Source organism: Hibiscus syriacus, unplaced genomic scaffold (genome assembly GCF_006381635.1).
Source record: "Hibiscus syriacus cultivar Baekdansim isolate YM2019G1 unplaced genomic scaffold, ASM638163v2 tig00010263_pilon, whole genome shotgun sequence".
NCBI lineage: Eukaryota > Viridiplantae > Streptophyta > Magnoliopsida > Malvales > Malvaceae > Hibiscus > Hibiscus syriacus.
The window spans coordinates 1,421,153-1,439,405 of NW_024062210.1; the positions used below are offsets into that span (position 1 = coordinate 1,421,153).

Below are 18,253 nucleotides of genomic sequence, written 5' to 3' on the forward strand. Positions count from 1 at the left end.
AGCCATTTTCAATTCCCTTTCTTTGTTACGTGTCACCATTTGAGTATAATAAAAAAAATTAAACTACATAAATTTAAAATATAAAAACCCTATAAAATAGTGACACATGTCACAATTTAATTAGAGAATTAAATTTATTAAATTAAATTAAAATTAGAATTAAATTGATAAAGTGTATAAATATTGAGGACTAAATATATAATTATGTTAATTTTATTAACAGACATGTCACCATATTCGTTAAAAACTTAACGGTCGGTGGCTTAATTGAAGCATTTAAATAGTTAAATGATCTGATTGATTAAATAAAAATGTTGATAGTTAAAATATTTTTTTGATTGTAGTTTAGTGGTCTCTCGTGTAGTGTACTCTCTTTTTTTTCTATGCTTCATTTCGCATTTTTTAAATTTTTTCTCTCTAAATTTTTTAGTATTTGAATTATGTTGGTTTCTTTTCTTACGAAAAATAATAAATATATTTTTATCTATTTTTGTACATGTTTGCTTCTTATTCTTTAAAATTAGATTTATCGTTACATCTCTAGTATTATTTTATTTGATAATATTATTTATCTATTTTTGCTTTAAATTATCGAACTAATTTTTTTATATTGATAGAAGCTTATAATAAATTTTTATATTAATTAGAGGTAAGTACAATACAATATTTATCTAAAGATAACTTTCAATCATTTGATATTAAACTTTCATACCTCTAAATGCTTGATACTCGAACCTTAAACTTTAAAATATAACAATAATTTTTTTATTGTCGATATCATTTGATTCTTACAGAAGTTGATAATAATCTTGAAAATATACATGATAAAAAGTCAATTAAAATACGTCGTTATCATTCTTTTTGGTATTAATGTTGATGCGCTTAACCTTCATCACCAAGTATTATCTAACAGTAATTTTTTTCAAATTATTTAGTTGATTTTTTTAATTTTTATCACATATGATATTTTTTTATCTAACAATTAAATTGAGCTCTATGATAGATTAAGAGAAATGTTTGGTTAATGTGCTTATCTACCTCAAAAATTCAATTTATTTTAAAGTATATAAATTATTTATTTATTTATTTAATAAGTTAACTACTATTAAATTAAAAATCAATTTAAAGATTTCATTTTTATTGAAAATTACCCAATGTTACCGGCCCTAAAGCCACGAGAAGGGCGATGTAGATCGTTGGTGACAGTCGTGTAAAGCGTGAAGTGGGCTAAGCATGACCATGACGCTACGATATGACAACTGTCTTGCTCTGGAATCTGCACATCACGACATCTTTTTCTTCTTTTTTTCAGCAGTGAAATTTCCTTATACTTCTCAAGAAATTTGGGTTTTGCACATGTCACAATATCAAAATATATATATATATATATATATATATATATATATATATATATATATATATTGAACAAACAAAAATTATTAAAATGTGAACAAATAAATTTCATCCTCTACTATAGAAACCGATTTAATAAATGAATTAATTTATTTTTTCATTATAGAAATTGATTCAGATTATTATCATTATCAGGTGTGTAAATGAATTGAGTTTGAATGAATAAAATTGTATTTGTGTTCATTTATTTATTTTTAAAGATATATATGTTCGGTTTGTAATCATTTGTTTATTTTTTAAGGTGTTCATGTTCGTTATTGTTCATTTTGATTTTTAATATTGTGTTCATTTGTTTATTTTTTGAAGGTGTTCGTGAACATATTCATTTAGTATTTGCGAATATGTTCGTTAAACATTCGAAAACATGTTCATATAATATTCGCGAACATGTTTATTTAGCATGTACGAAAATATTCCTCATGATGAAATAACACTACTTGTCATTAAGCTCCTTAGGCTTCGCAATTTGAATTCTAAAGTTCACCTTATATTTAATTTAGTCCATACATTCACCAATATTTAAAAAGAAAAGAAAAAGAGAACCGGATAAACGAGTTTATTTGTGAATATAAATCAATCAAACATATCTTTATATATATATATTCATTTGTTTATTAAATAAACATAAAAATTTTATTCATATTTATTGTTTAACTTAATAAACGTAGATTTTCACGAACAGATTATCGAATAGTTTCTTTCCTTACACGTCTAATTTATTATTAAAGAAAGGATTTTTGAGACGTGGGTTGCACGTTTAAACAACGGAGGAGTGTCGAGGAGTTGTGGGATATTGGCGTGATCTCTGATTCAGCCAAATAATTCATGTAAGAAAAGGGGCCACCACCACTCAATCAGTTCACACTTATGTTTGATCAAATGTGCTATAGCTGTTAAACGTCTATGCACATGCATACCGACTTTGGTTTCTCGTTTGTTTCGTCTGTCATTTCCCTTTGGAATTTCTTTGGCAAATTTCCAACACATCATTAATACATCTATATGATAGGGTTTGGGTTTAGATTGACTTGATTAGTTAAAGCTGTTTATCATTTGAATTCATTTAAATCTGATAAATTTTTATTTGTGGATAATTATTTTAATATATTAACAGTAGTTTTTTCACAAGTAAATAGAATTAATAAAATCATTAATCATAATTGATATTTAATAAATAAATTAAACAAACTAATTACTTTCTAGCACTTATCATTTTTTTTAAAATACTATAAACATGTTAAATAATATTAATCCATAAATCTATTGAGTGGTTTTAGTGATAAAAAAATATTATTTTTTAAATGTATCATGTTCGAACAACATCACACACTATTAAAAATAAAAATAAAATATTTATTAAATTACTAATAATTCTTTTTAAATCATAGTTTAATTGATCATTGTCCAATGACACTCATATGTATATATGGCCTCTTTTTTCCTTTGACATTTTAGGAAGTAAGAAGCTACTTATTTAGCTTTATGAGTGAAAAGTTTTATAAAATAGTGAATTCACACTTAGAAACTTGCGAAAGATATTACAGAGACAAAATGGTAGGTCCAAATTTAATGTGAATACAAAAAGTAAACTTTTGGTCAAAATGGGCATCGAAATATTCCAGAGTTGAGTGTATGAGACAAGGGTCAAGATTTCTTTTAATATTTTTCCGTTTATTATTAGTTGATATAAACTTAAGTTCGTTTATTATTATGTATAAATATGATTTATATAATTTATAACTAAATCTTCAACATACATAAAATAATAATTAAAATATTAAAAAGTACGAATAAAATAATAATGATATGAATCTCAATTCAAACGACAATATTGCTCTGAAAATATCAGGTAGAAATAACTTTTAGGGTGCGTTTGGTTCACGGAATGTAAGATTACCAGTGAGAATGTAAAATTACCAGGGAATAGGATTACTGGAAATGTTGTATTTTGTGTTTGGTTGGCTTAGCAAGAATATAAGATTACCGTGTTTGGTTAAAAGAATAAAATATTATTTGAATGTATATTTGACCAAATTGTCCTTATTATATATATTTTTTTAACAAGTTGGAAAATATTTATACATTTTATTTAAAAAAAATTAAATTCATAAAATTTATTTAATTTTTTTTACAAAAATTAAAATATAAAAAAGGTTTAATGAAAAAATAAATTTTTTATTTTAACCCCTGAACTTCATATAAAATTTTAATTATAGATTTTTTTGTAAATCTAAAATAATTTAAGGATAAATTTGTAATTTAACATTCGTAGAATTTTTATTATTCAATGACATAAGAATGATATTTTTGGGGGGAAAATTAAGAGCATTTTAGTCCAAAACGTTAGTAATCTAACAATACCTAAGGAAAGGGAGGTAATGACATTCCCGGTAATATACCTAAAAAAATCCACTATTGGTAATTTTACATTACCGGGAATGAGATTCTCGGGCTAACCCACCAAACGGGGAATGTAGATTTCATTCCCATGAGAATCCCATATTCCCCATCCAAACACCTTAGGATTTATATACCCTTTTCCCACCTTTTGTCCTTTATTGGGTGACGCTTCAATGACAGGTGGTTGGTCTATTTCGTCTATTGTCCTTAGGGTGCGTTTGGTTGGTTTATTTTATCTATTGTTTTTAGGGTTGTATTGATTGACGAGATGTGATATTATTTTTTGTTGGAAGCTACAACCCAATCAAGAAATTGTTGGAAGCTCTCCTAATTTAGAATTTGTTGGAAGCTCCCCTAATTCTTCCTTTTTTAAAAATGTTTTTGTTTAGCAATTAGGTTTTTAGTCAATTTAATTGAAATTAATTAACATTTACCGACTGTATCTCTCCACCCTTTTACACAAATGTCAACATGAAAATAATATCATCATTATCTATCAAAAAATTAATTAAAATTTCATTAACAAAGATTCAAGGACATTCAACCAGTTAAATTTATTCTATTTAATATTGGAGTGTTTGGTTTTAATTATTAATTGTATATTTATTATATGATTTATGTTTGAAATTTATAAGTGTTTTTTTACGGTCATGCAATATTTTATGTTTGACTTTGTTTAGTTTCAAAGACTTATCCTTGATTTGTCGAGGATGGATAATTATATGTTTGACATTTTTGACAATCCACGTGCTTTTGTTTGTTTTCCTATTTCATTCCCATTTTAAAGTTTGATTTTGACTTTAATTCTTAAAAGTGATTTCAATGATAAAAGAACGTTTAGAAAAGTAGATTATTTCTTAATAAAGGGGGCCTCGAGTGCTTCAGACCTCGTATCTCTATAATTTTTGAATTTAAATAGTTGTTTGATTGTATTTGAAGAGTGTGTGTACGTTATTAGCTGCTTAATTTTTTTTAATAAATATTATTTTGTAATCTCCACATATTATTAAAAAATGATTTTGATTTTTTGTTTATTTAGTATATAAAAGAATTAAAGTTTAGAAATTAAACGCTCGAATTTCAATTTTGTCAAACAATGATGAAATGTGATAACAAGTAAATGTTTTTATTAGTATTTTAAAAGTTCCGTTCACAGTAGAATTAATTTTGTACTAATCCTCCTTTACAAATAAAAAAGCCGAAGTCAATTATCAACCATTTTTGGATTAATAATAAATATATAATATTAGATGTAATAAAAAAAATATTATTTGATATATAAGTTTTGTAAAATTTATTTTGTATAACAAGATTATTTTTTAGAAGTATTCAATCAATCACTAAATCAAATTAGTCAAAATCAAAATTAATTTTTTCTTTAACCGTTAATTAAGTATAAGTTTTTACATAATTATTAATCAAACTGAACAAAATGTGACTATTTCGATCAATTTTTGAATTAACCAAAATTTATTATAAGTTTTTTAGTTAATTTAAGTTGGGTTTAATAGAAGTGGTTTTTTAGTTAGGTTAAAATTTGATTGAGTCATGAAGGTTTGATGAGTTTAGTGTAGTTAAAAAATAATTGACTTTTGATTCTTAGCGGGGTTGGACTTAAAATATATATGTAATATAAATAATATATTAAATTTTTAATATTTGCGGTACTTCAGTTAATTCAATTAATTAATCAATTTAGAATTGAATTAGTTAAACTGCAAACAACTTCTTAATTGTTAATCGAACTAAATTTTAATTCGGTTTATTAATACAATTAAAACTCAATAATAAACACCCCTACTTATTTTAATCACAAATCTTAAATTCTAAACTTTAAATAATAGATTCTAAACTCAACACCTATTGCGGCGTTTTTAGGACAAACGCCGCTAAATATCAAAGTCTATTGTGAACAAACGCCTCTATATATCGATACATATTGCAGCGTTTTTTAACCCCAAACGCCGCAAACTTTAACGGCATTATTTTCAGCGGTGCTTTTTGCAACGTTTGTAATATCGTCGCATATGTTTTTAGCGGCGCTTAAAAACGCCGAAAAAAACCATTTTTATTGTAGTGTCCTCACATGGCACGTATCGAAAATTTAATCTCCATTCTCACCGAAGCATAGCAGCAATATGCGGAATCATTGAAGACCTAATCTCCATATCCGCACCTCGAACAAGGAGGTTGAACACAACTTTACTATCGGTTTCACCGACCACATCCTTGTACTCTTGATCCCAAACCAATGAAAATCCCTCATACACTCCCCACAACTTTACTATCGGAATCATACGACGGCTGACCCGAGTCAGCTGGTTTTCCAGTCATACAATATTAATCTCTATCGCATGATGTGCCTCCGCTTGAAGGCGATAGCCATCGCTTAACACACTGCAAATTTATCGAAACTCCAGTTCAAAGAGCAGCCTATTACGTCGACTCCAAAGACTCCAAAGGATCGAGCCAAACAATAAGTCTCAGTCCTCATGAACAAGAGGGAAATATGTAGGCTTATGTAAATTTAATTGCACCCAGTCCCCCATCTGCATATTCATTATTGACATATTATATCCATTTTCTCATAATTTTCATATAATTTAATAAATTTAATTCTTGTGTCTCCATTTAATTAAAAGATTAAATTTAGTAAATTAAAATAAAATTAGGATTAAATGAATAAAATGTGTAATATATCTAACAAAATTAAGACCAAATGGTCCAAATATATAAATATAGAGGTTAAATTATTATTTTATCTAAAGTTTAAGAGTTAAATTAATGTTTTATCTGAAATTTAAAAATTAAATTGATTTTTTATCTAATATTTAAAGGTTAGATTAATATTTTATCCAAAATTTAAAGAATAAATTTAAAATTAAACATTTTTCATAACATATTGCATCATAAAATTAACAGATTTAATATCTTAGTGATCAAAACGTTATACTCTAAATGATAATATAAGTGATTAAAATATTATAAAATAATAATATAAATGAAAAAAAGTTTTTTTTTTAATTTTTAAATCGTAAAAAAAACAAAATCTATCAAACGAAATTAACCAGTTAGTTTACCCAACCCAAATCAAGAGTTGGTGTGTGCATACGTCATAGCAAACGCCAAGTTTTACCCCTCTTGACACTTCTCACGCATTTGTCGTGTCTCGTTTCCAGACCTCTCCCATTACCACAGGCAAGAAAAAAGACCCAAACTTTAGTTTCTTCTCTGAACTTTCCTTCTCTCTGTTTTTCTATTTCATCCTTAGTTCCTGCTAAGAATTTAGCTACCTAAGTGTGTAGCCTGACCGATCAAACCAACCCAAAACTTCCATGTAAGAGAAACAAATTCCAAATCCGAATAGAGTCGTTCTCCAGTTTCCTTCTTTTAAGGATCCCAGAAATTACCTTTGCTTGTTGAATTGTAAAACTTTTAGCTCTTATAAAAGAGAAGAAAGAAGAAGAAGAAAAAGTGTTTTCTGTTTCTTTTGAAGTGTTCGTTTCTCTCTGATGGGCAACTGCTTGTTTTATTCAACTAGAATCGATTCCAGCCAAAGCCCCCAAGCAACTTCTGGTATTCATTTCTTTTCTATTGATGGGTATTAGTTGTCTTGATGGATTATTATTTTTCTGAAGTTTTCTTAAAGGTCTTTTAGCTTACAGGTTTAAACTATTTTGTTGAATTTGACTTTCTGATTTTGATAACCCTGGTTTTTAGTTCTGGTTCAATGTGTGGTTCTTGAGATTTCTTCAATTTCGTGAGTTTTGAGTGTGAGGGATTGTGTTAGGAATAAATCTAGATCACTTGAAACTATCCTTTGATTTTTGAAAGCGCACTTTTTCCAATCAAATTGAGTTTCAATTTGCAAAACTTGAAGAAAGTGTGAGCTTGAATGGCAATTTTCTCTGTCATGAACTTTGGCTTGCTCATATATACATGAATATGCAGCGTTCTTGTGGGAAACAAAAGGATGTATGAATTTATGTTTTTTGAAGGAAAGGAGAAGTGGTAGACATAGGAAGTTGGGAACAATTGGCAGTTTAAGTTTGAATGTCTCTTGCATTTGATATTTCGCTATGTTATCTATTTTATAACCGGACCTTAAGAACTTATTTTTCTCTTTCAGCATCAGGAGGCTCTAGAGTTTCTAGCAAAACCACTCGTTCGAGCTTGACCATCCCATCTTTCAGTGATACAAGTAGTAGTAATGGGTGTCTTCCAACGCCAAGGACCGAAGAAGAAATATTGGCATCTCCCAATTTGAAACCTTTCTCGTTCAGTGAGTTGAAGAATGCCACCAGAAACTTTCGTCCCGACAGTCTTCTTGGTGAAGGTGGCTTTGGGTATGTCTTTAAAGGATGGATTGATGAGCACACATTAGCTGCTGCTAGACCTGGCTCAGGAATGGTTATTGCTGTCAAGAAACTTAAACCCGAAGGTTTCCAAGGCCACAAAGAGTGGCTGGTATGTTTCGTCTTTATCATTTTTGATTCCTTCTGCTTTGCCTCTCCCAGTTTTTGTTTGTCCTTGTGCCCTATTTGCTGATACATTGTTGGTTTCAGACCGAAGTTGATTATCTCGGGCAACTTCACCACCCGAATCTAGTTAAGTTGATTGGATATTGTTCAGAGGGTGAATACCGTCTTTTGGTCTATGAGTTCATGCCTAAAGGAAGCTTAGAGAATCATCTTTTTAGACGTAAGTATCACAAACTATGATTTTTTTTCAGAGAATCATTTTTTGAAAAGTATTACGTCCATGAACTGATAAGGCAATTTGGAATCCAGTTTTGTTGCATTAAGTCATTGTTCTCTGGAAACAATCCTCACCCTCAAATGGTCGCCATGAAAACTTAAAAAGGGAATTCGAATCTTTTCTTTTTTTTAATATTTTAGTTTCAAGGAGAATCTCAAAATATAGAAATATTCTGTTTCATTTTTTCTTTAACAGCATGCATGTTCTGACGGGATAAAGCTACATGGATAGAATTTGGAAATATTCACGAGCCTGAAAAAGGGTTACTCACCATACACTATTGCTTCTTAAACAACTGAACAATGGAGCAGCTATATATATTGGAACTACCAAGTAGTTCTTTTTTTTTTTTAACTTTTGATGCTATGTCTTGTTATGCAGGAGGGCCGCAGCCACTATCTTGGGCGGTGAGGCTTAAGGTCGCCATAGGTGCTGCTAGAGGGCTCTCTTTTCTTCACGATTTGAAATCGCAAGTCATATACCGTGATTTTAAAGCTTCAAACATTCTACTAGATGCGGTATGCTGAATAAAGAAAAATAATAATTTTATGCATTTTCAATATTTTGTCTAAATTGTTTGTATTAGAAAATTTTATATATTGCTGACATAATATTCTATTGGATGCAGGAATTCAACGCAAAACTTTCGGATTTTGGATTGGCCAAGGCAGGGCCTACTGGTGATAGGACTCATGTATCGACTCAGGTTATGGGTACTCAAGGCTATGCAGCACCTGAATACGTTGCTACAGGTACGAGTCCTATAATGAACCTAGAAGGTACCTATTTCGTTCGTTAATAATGAAAACTTCTAATCACTGACCTGGAAACTTGTTGGGTTGAGCTTGAAAATTCGTCCGCGACTAGTTCTCACAACTTTCTTACACCCCCGGGTTTCATCTTTGTTAGAGGGGAAAATGTACCAGATAGTTGCCATAAAAGCGTAATATCTGTTTCGTCTTTTATATGCAATGCATTTGGTCCAAATGTAGGATATTTGCACTAAGCAACTATTTTCTGGGTTCTATCTTCAGTGTGCAAAATGCTTGTCGGAAGGCACTCCGATGTAATATGTTGTCAGAAGTTATGTGTAACAAAGTTTCCATTGTTGAGCAGGTCGGTTGACGGCTAAGAGTGATGTATACAGCTTTGGAGTTGTTTTACTTGAACTATTGTCTGGTCGACGAGCTGTTGATAAAACAAAAGTCGGTGTGGAGCAGAGTCTAGTAGACTGGGCAAAACCATATCTGGGTGACAAAAGAAAACTATTTCGAATCATGGACACCAGGTTGGGCGGCCAGTACCCTCAGAAAGGCGCCTATACCGCAGCTACTCTTGCTTTACAGTGCCTAAATAGCGAAGCTAAACTCAGGCCTCGAATGTCGGAAGTTTTGGCAGCACTGGAGCAACTAGAAGCCCCCAAAACTGCTTTGAAACACTATCAACCGGAACAGCACCCGGTTGCACTTCCTGTTCGGAGATCCCCAAAGCGACAGCATCACTCACCTATGCATCTAACACCCAATGCATCTCCATTACCATCTCACAACAGGCAGTCTCCACGAGTACATTGAATCCATCTGTAAATTTTCTTACTGTATTCATATATTTTCTTATTGCTTATGATAAAGTTTTTGAGCGTGTATTTTTTTTAATGCAATTATGCATTTCATATAAAAAAACACCTTTTGTTGTAATGAGGTATTGTCATTAGTGTATTTGTGCCTTGTTTTCAATGATGCATATTATTAATCTTTAACCTTCTGTCATTACTGTCTCTTAATCTATGAAATGCCCTTTTCATCGGATGAAAAACAATGGCCAAAGAAACGACGAACCAAAACCAAATCACAGAAAAAATCAAGTAAATTCATTCACAGAGTTTTTGGGAATTACAAAATATCCATATGATGAATAAGAAACAAATAAAACCATCTAAGTTGGCATCTCAAATCGGAAGTTGTTCTCAACCTGGCGTTGGGGGAGTCTACTATCCTACATTCCCTTTACACCATTACATATGAGAATCCCTTACACCATTACATATGGGAATAGGCCCAGCTAATTTAAGTTGGCATCTCAAATCGGCAAAGAGGACAGTAATGACTTTCTTTCAACCACTCATTGATGCAGTGATCGTGAAAACTATGGAAGCAAGGCATCTGAGAAGCTGTTGAACCAACCTCGATTTCCTCGAGACATGTGACGCATTCTTCGCCCTTCACTCGCCTCTTTTTCCTACTTCCTTCGTATTCATCTTCCTCTTCGACTCGAACCCTTTTCAACATCTTCTTCACCGACGATTCATTCGCTGGAACCAATGCCGTTGTTTCCCTGCAATGCCGAGTCCACCAAAGCTCTCTTTAGCGAATCCCTTTCCCGGATGACGTGTTGAGTAACTTTGTCGATAACATCAACGCTTAAAGGCAGTACCTCACGTCCCATGTTGGAATCACACTTCCCGATTGTGACTGCATGCTGGATAATCTTATCAACGACCATGCCAAATTCAAGAGATGTTGGGTCGACTGGAAATCTCCTTAACATGTCGGTAATGATGTCGTGACCCTGTTTCTGGTGTTTCAAAATATGGATATTGAATCGTTGTTCAGGAAAATGAATCAGATTTTCAGTAAAACGATCATGTAAAGTCATGAAGGCAGATTACACGATCAAAGATGATGGTGACTTCGATTTGAACGGAATGACGAATAGGGTATTTTACTGGTATTGTATGGGGTTGGTAAACTTCAAGAAGGTGCATGCCATCAGGCAGCTGAAAGAATGAAGCCATGGAAGAGAGTAAGCTTGTAGGTCAAAAGATTTCATTGATGCATTTTTTACGTTGAGGGTTTAAATGTAATTTTGATGAAAATGCTAGGTTAAATCTTTTAAAAAAATTCCAAGGCAAAACTACTTATCAAGTCCAAAAAGATAAAAATTATTTGCACAAAATAAAACCATAAAAGCTAAGAAGTATACAAATAATTCAACATCTTTTTAAATATTTTTAGTCATATAAATGTATATATTATGCGTTTAATATTCACGCTGTCAAATTTTTATGAAACTTCAATTGGAGAATAAACTTTCTTTAATATAATAAATATTACCCATTTCCAGTGAAGCAATTTGATTAAAATAATAAATTCAAAAATATAAATTTAAAATATAATTCGTTATTGAAGAATTGAAATTGAGAGAAAAATAATAAATTTAATATCTGTATAATTAAAATGTGTATTTAGGATTATGGTGAATTTAGAAATTAAAGAATAGGAGTTTAAAATTTTAATATATATATATATATATATATTTTAAAAATATAGATATACAAATTTTCTTATTTTTTCCCATTCCTCTTTATATACTAAACTGAATTTAAAAAATTTCCAGAAATATATATATACAGTCTCCTCTTGGAATTTGCATGCATCCACCTCTGCTTAAGATTTTAGCATATGAATTTCTCTTGTCTGTTTATAATTTTTATTATTTAATTTTTTTAATATAAATTTGTGTTTTTATTTTATGATCTTATTTGTCTATAACCATTGTCTTCTTAACAAATTAGAATTTAATAATCCTGATAAACAGAGTAATTAATATTCCAAGAGAAGATATTATACTTTAATCCGAGAGAGATGGATTTTAAGAAGCTCGATCAATGGCATTCATTCAAGGGTATTAGCCCACGAACAATAAACAAACATAAAATCTAAAAACGGTATCCATTACGTTTCGGTTGATGTTATTTTCAAGCATTTTGAAAAAAAAAAATATGGAGCTTAAAGTCAAACAGAAAAGTCCAACCCAAAGTTGAAAAACATTGAATTAGTTGACAGGAGATAGAGCAGGAGTTTGACAAGTATTTGTTTTGCACAGGGGATTACCAAGAAACAAGTTCAGATCGATGGAGCTACCAAGAAAGCATATCAACTCTTTTTTTCCTGGTTTTGGTTCTTCCCTCATGCTTCAACTTGCTGGTTTAGCAACAGCAAGCCATGTAGTTAGAGGAAACGACACTGATCAACAAGCCTTACTACACTTCAAATCCAAGATAACTGGTGATCAGCTCAGGATTATGGACTCCTGGAATAGTTCCATTCACTTCTGTCAGTGGCGTGGCGTTACATGCGGTCGTGGTCGTGAGCATCAGAGAGTCACCAAGTTGGAACTTCAATACCTCAAACTCTCGGGCTCTTTATCCCCATACGTTGGAAATCTGAGCTTTCTCACAGAGCTGAATCTTACGGGGAACAGCTTCTACAGTCAAATTCCTCAAGAAATCGGTCGTTTAAGAAGATTGGAGGTATTAAGACTGACCAATAACTCCATTAGTGGTGAAATTCCTTCTAATTTATCTGCTTGTTCTAAGCTTACATTTGTTAACATGAGAGGTAACCAACTAAGAGGAGAAATACCTGCTTCGTTGGGTTTCTTGTCAAACCTGAAACTGATGAGTTTTAGCAACAACAGTTTGAGAGGGAGTATCCCACCTTCTTTAGGGAACTTGTCATCCCTGCAGGAACTCACTTTGTCCATTAATCAATTGACTGGGATCCTACCTGAAGCTCTTGGAAGACTCACAAATCTTTCATATTTCACGGTAGGGTCAAATGGAATTTCTGGTATTCTTCCTATTTCCATGTTCAATCTCTCCAATGTTCAAGTCTTTGATATTACTGGGAACATGATTCAAGGTACTCTTTCTTCTGACTTACCAATTACTATGCCAAATGTCGAGTTCTTTTCAATAGGGGGAAATCAAATATCTGGAACAATCCCGATTTCAATATCGAATGCTACAAATCTGAATGTACTTCAATTTGCTGAAAATAGACTTAGTGGAAGCGTTCCTTCATTAGAAAAGCTAGATAAACTGTTCAGATTATCCTTGTACCAAAACCATTTGGGGCACGGGAGAGACGGTGACTTGAACTTTCTTTGCACTTTGGTCAACAATACCAAACTAGGAACTCTATCTATAACTGAAAATAATTTTGGAGGGATGTTACCTAAATGCATTAGCAATTTTTCTAGCACCCTTTCTCATTTATCAATGGATCGGAACAAAATATTGGGAAGAACACCAGATGGAATTGGAAATCTCATCAACTTGGAGGCCTTGGGTGGGGGTATCACGAAATCAACTATCAGGTTCGATTCCCTTTGACATTGGAAGGCTTCAGAATCTAAAGTTATTTTTCACTAACGGTAATTTTCTCTCTGGGGCCATTCCACATTCTATTGGAAATTTAACAATGTTAATTGAACTTGCTTTAGATTTTAACAATCTTCAAGGGAGCATTCCTTCAAGTCTAAGTAACTGTCAAAGTTTGATTCGAATGAGTCTTGCTCATAACAATCTTAGTGGATCAATACCTTATGAAGTACTTGGACTCTCATCCTTGTCCATTGTACTAGATTTGTCATCGAACTATCTGACTGGTGAACTTCCTGTTGAAGTAGAAAAACTGAAAAATCTAGCTAAATTGGATATTTCTCAGAATAGGTTATTTGGTTTGCTCCCAAGCAGCCTTGGTAGCTGTGTAAGTCTTGAGTACCTGTTCGTGGATGGCAATCTGTTGAAGGGTCAATTCCTTCATCTTTTAGTTCATTGACGGGTCTTGCGGAATTTGACGTATCTGACAACAATCTTTCAGGTGGGATTCCAGAATTTCTAGTGAGCTTTAGGGTATTAAAATATTTAAATATCTCTCTCAATGATTTCGAGGGAGTGATACCAAGTGAAGGCATCTTTAAGAATGCAAGTGCTACATTTGTTGAGGGAAACAATAAGCTTTGTGGAGGCATCCCTGAGTTTAACTTATCCAGATGTAACTCAAAAACATCAGTCCAAAGATCAAACACTTCCCTTAAAATTTTAATTATTGTTTTGATTTTAGGAGTGGCTTTGATTTTCAGTTGTCTTCTCATCTTGTGGTTTAGAAAAAAGAAAGAGCCCATGCCAACAACGACAGATGCAGAAAATTCACTTTTACACTTATCGTACCAAAGCATCCTAAAGGCTACGAATGGTTTCTCTATGCAAAATTTTCTTGGTTCAGGAAGCTCTGGTTCTGTATACAGAGGAATTCTTGAAGAGAGTGGAGCAATTGTTGCAATAAAAGTGTTTAATCTTCTGAATTGTGGAGAGGAGTTTTTTGGTTGAATGTGAGGCCTTAAAGAATATTCGACATCGGAATCTTGTCAAGGTATTGACATCCGTTTCAAGTGTCGATTATCAAGGCAATGATTTTAAAGCATTGATTTATGAGTTCATGGAAAACGGAAGCTTGGAGACTGGTTACATCTATCGACATGAATGAATCAGAGACAACGAGCAAAATGAGCTTCCTTCAAAGAGTTAATGTGGCCATTGATGTTGCTCATGCACTGGATTATTTGCACAATGGTTGCGAGACATCAATCATTCATTGTGACCTCAAGCCAAGCAATATTTTACTCAATAAGGAAATGGTTGGCCATATAAGTGACTTTGGTTTATCAAAAATCCTTTCTACAGACCTTCTTAACTACTCTACTAATCAATCAAGCTCAATTGGATTGAGAGGAACAATTGGTTATGCTCCACCAGGTAAGTTCACTTTGTTCATTTACCTTGTTATCTAATCAAAGCAAAACATACAATATTAAAACAAATATTTTTTCATATATTTAAAGGATTTTCCTTTGCAATTTGTTTGCATGTAATTTGTGATGAATTAATGGTAGAATATAGCATGGGAAGCAAGTTGTCGACAAGAGGTGATGTGTATAGCTATGGCATTCTCTTGTTAGAGATGTTTACGGGAAAAAGGCCGACCGATGAAATGTTCAAAGAAGGTTTAAATCTTCACAACTTTGTTAAGGCAGCTTTGTCCGGACAAGTGATTGCGATTATAGATCCCATTCTTCTTCAAGAGATAGCTAGACACGGAACAGTCGTAGATATCACTCTCAATGGAAACAACATGGGAAATGACAGACATCTTCAATGTTTGAATTCGATATTTGAAATAGGACTCGGTTGTTCTGCTGATTCACTAGGTGAGAGGATGGATATGAGTGATGTTGTTTCCGAGCTTTGTTCAATTAAAGACAAGCTTCTTGCTGAACTTTATATGCAACTCCATCAGCAGGTATAATCAAGTCTTCTTATGTTGATGTAAACAACTTGCATTATTCTTAAAAAAATCATTCATCACATGACTTTGTTACATTAAATTTTGCAGGTACCCACGGTGCATAATATCAAAGGAATGAAGGGTTTGTGTTTGTCAGGTACACATGGACTCACTTTGGTACATTATTCTTAAGTTCATTAGTATTAACGCATAGGATCTGTAAACCGCATATGGAGGTATCGTCCATTACCGTCCTACAAAGTCATCTTTGAACCATTTTGCCATGTTGTCGGCTAGCTTATTTCCTCCCTTTCAAACCTGTGAAAAATAAACTGACCAATTCCTCTCCACTAATTCTCGTATATGTTGCATAATAGAAGGCGATATCGCCCCTAGAGAGATCTTTGTTAGCATCCGAAAAACCTCAACATTGTCCGTCTCGAGTACAACTTTTCTTACCCCTATTTTCTATGCATAGGATAACCCTTCAAATGTCCCCCAAAGTTCCGCTTCCACCACCGAAAAAATCCCGATAACTTTGGCGAAGCCAATCATCCATTCACCATTGCTGTTCCTAATGACTCCTCCACATGACGCATATCCATCACATTCATCCCTTGCCCCATCGGTATTTATCTTGGTCCATCCCTCTGGTGGGGTCTTCCACCTAGTTGTCCTGGGCACGCTTGCAGGCTCCATGTTCTGTGTTCTAGCTATCGCTTCCATGGCCCGAATTCCTTCTACTTGAAGCTGTTTGCTCCGTTCCAGCACTGAGTACCTATCCAACTTCTCCGGGTCAAAGAGGTATAGGTTCCGGTGTTTCCAAAGAGACCAAAGCAGCGAACCAAGCAGCAGATCCCATTCTTTTTCCTCTCTCGCAAAATAACTTGGTTTCAACAGATTAATCATCAACCGGTTCTTTGTATTCAAGGTTAAAAACTCGGTCATCTTCTCGGGTCGTATCATTCCCTTCCAAGCTGCTAGTGCTGGCGGGCAGGTTCGGAATAGATGATCGATTGTTTCTTCCGACGAACCGCATATTCCACACTTCGAATTTGTGTCCATATGATGTCTCACTCTCTCATTATTCGTGATAATTTTACCACAAGCAAGCAACCATAAGAAGATCTTAACCCTTTGCCTCCCACGAAACTTCGCAATTGCTTGCCATAATTTGTTCGTTGATCCTGAAGTGTTCCCCGTCCGAACCTCATATGCAGAGCAAACTGAAAATTTTCGAGTTGGGTTCCATTTCCAACCTGGATGAATATTATATGCATCTAACACCCAATGCATCTCCATTACCATCTCACAACAGGCAATCCCCACGAGTACATTGAATCCATCTGTAAATTTCCTTTGTGTGTTCATATATTTTCTTATTGTTTATGATTAAATTTTTGAGCGTGTATTTTTTTTAAAGCAAGTATGCATTTCATATAAGAAAACCCTTTTGTTGTAGTGAGGTATTGTCATTAGTGTATTTGTGCCTTGTTTTCAATGATGCGTATTATTAATCTTTAACCTTCTGTCATTACTGTCTCTTAATCTATGAAATGCTCTTTTCATCGGATGAAAAACGATGGCCAAACAAACGACGAACCAAAACCAAATCACAGAAAAAGTAAGTAAATTCATTCACAGAGTGTTTGGGAATTACAAAATATCCATTTGATGAATAAGAAACAAATAAAACCATCTAAGTTGGCATCTCAAATCGGCAAAGCGGACAGAATGACTTTCTTTCAACCACTTCTTGATGCAGTGATCGTGAAAACTATGGGAGCACGGCATCTGAGAAGCTGTTGAACCAACCTCGATTTCCTCGAGACATATAACGCAGTCTTCGCCCTTCACTCGCCTCTTTTTCCTACTTTCTTCGTATTCATCTTCCTCTTCGACTCGAACCCTTTTCAACATCTTCTTTACCGACGATTCATTCGCTGGAACCATGCCGTTGTTTCCCTGCAATGCCGATTCCACCAAAGCTCTCCTTAGCGAATCCCTTTCCCGGAAGACGTCTTAGTAACTTTGTCGATAACATTAACGATTAGAGGCAGTACCTCACGTCCCATGTTGGAATCACACTTCCCGATTGTGACAGCACGCTGGATAATCTTATCAATGACCATGCCAAATTCAAGAGATGTTGGGTCGACTGGAAATCTCCTTAACATGTCGGCAATGATGTCGTGAATCGAAGAGTTTGTTCAGGAAAATGAATCAGATTTTCAGTAAAACGATCATGTAAGCAGTCATGAAGGCAGATTACACGATCAAAGATGATGGTGACTTCGAGTTGAACGGAATGACGAATAGGGTACTTTACTGGTATTGTATGGGGTTGGTAAACGTCAAGAAGGTGCATGCAGTCAGGCAGCTGAGAGAATGAAGCCATGGAAGAGAGTAAACTTGAGTAGAAAGTTTTTTGTAGTAGGTTAAACTAATTGCGCGGTATTTATATAACTCAACAGGAGTATGTGTGTGATTAAACAGAATGGGAAAAGAAAAACTAAAGAATAGATGTATACAGTATAAGAGTATTATGCCTA

The 18,253-nt window shown here is 33.2% G+C and overlaps 2 protein-coding genes across 2 annotated transcripts; both read left to right on the forward strand.

Moving 5' to 3' along the window:
* Positions 1–6,989: 6,989 nt before the first annotated feature.
* Positions 6,990–10,265, forward strand: LOC120203785 (probable serine/threonine-protein kinase PBL3). The gene is made up of 6 exons (XM_039203960.1): positions 6,990–7,389; positions 7,943–8,280; positions 8,379–8,514; positions 8,953–9,089; positions 9,200–9,323; positions 9,688–10,265. The coding sequence occupies exons 1-6, from the start codon at positions 7,326–7,328 to the stop codon at positions 10,143–10,145; spliced, it is 1,257 nt and encodes a 418-aa protein (XP_039059891.1). The 5' UTR covers positions 6,990–7,325; the 3' UTR covers positions 10,146–10,265.
* A 2,219-nt stretch (positions 10,266–12,484) lies between these two features.
* LOC120203833 (receptor kinase-like protein Xa21) lies at positions 12,485–14,746 on the forward strand. The gene is made up of 4 exons (XM_039203998.1): positions 12,485–13,709; positions 13,858–14,115; positions 14,166–14,237; positions 14,643–14,746. Exons 1-4 carry the CDS (start codon positions 12,485–12,487, stop codon positions 14,744–14,746), a joined length of 1,659 nt encoding a protein of 552 aa, XP_039059929.1.
* The last annotated feature ends 3,507 nt before the right edge of the window (positions 14,747–18,253 follow it).

Bases quoted from the DNA above. Each gene is read 5' to 3' on its own strand.
- LOC120203833 (XM_039203998.1), top strand. From the start codon at position 12,485: ATGGAGCTACCAAGAAAGCATATCAACTCTTTTTTTCCTGGTTTTGGT. The intron at 13,710-13,857 runs GTATCACGAAAT...AACTTGCTTTAG, and splicing joins CTTGGAGGCCTTGGGTGGGG to ATTTTAACAATCTTCAAGGG. The intron at 14,238-14,642 runs GTGGGATTCCAG...TTCTTGGTTCAG, and splicing joins ATCTGACAACAATCTTTCAG to GAAGCTCTGGTTCTGTATAC.
- LOC120203785 (XM_039203960.1), top strand. From the start codon at position 7,326: ATGGGCAACTGCTTGTTTTATTCAACTAGAATCGATTCCAGCCAAAGC. The intron at 8,515-8,952 runs GTAAGTATCACA...CTTGTTATGCAG, and splicing joins AGAGAATCATCTTTTTAGAC to GAGGGCCGCAGCCACTATCT. The intron at 9,090-9,199 runs GTATGCTGAATA...TATTGGATGCAG, and splicing joins CAAACATTCTACTAGATGCG to GAATTCAACGCAAAACTTTC.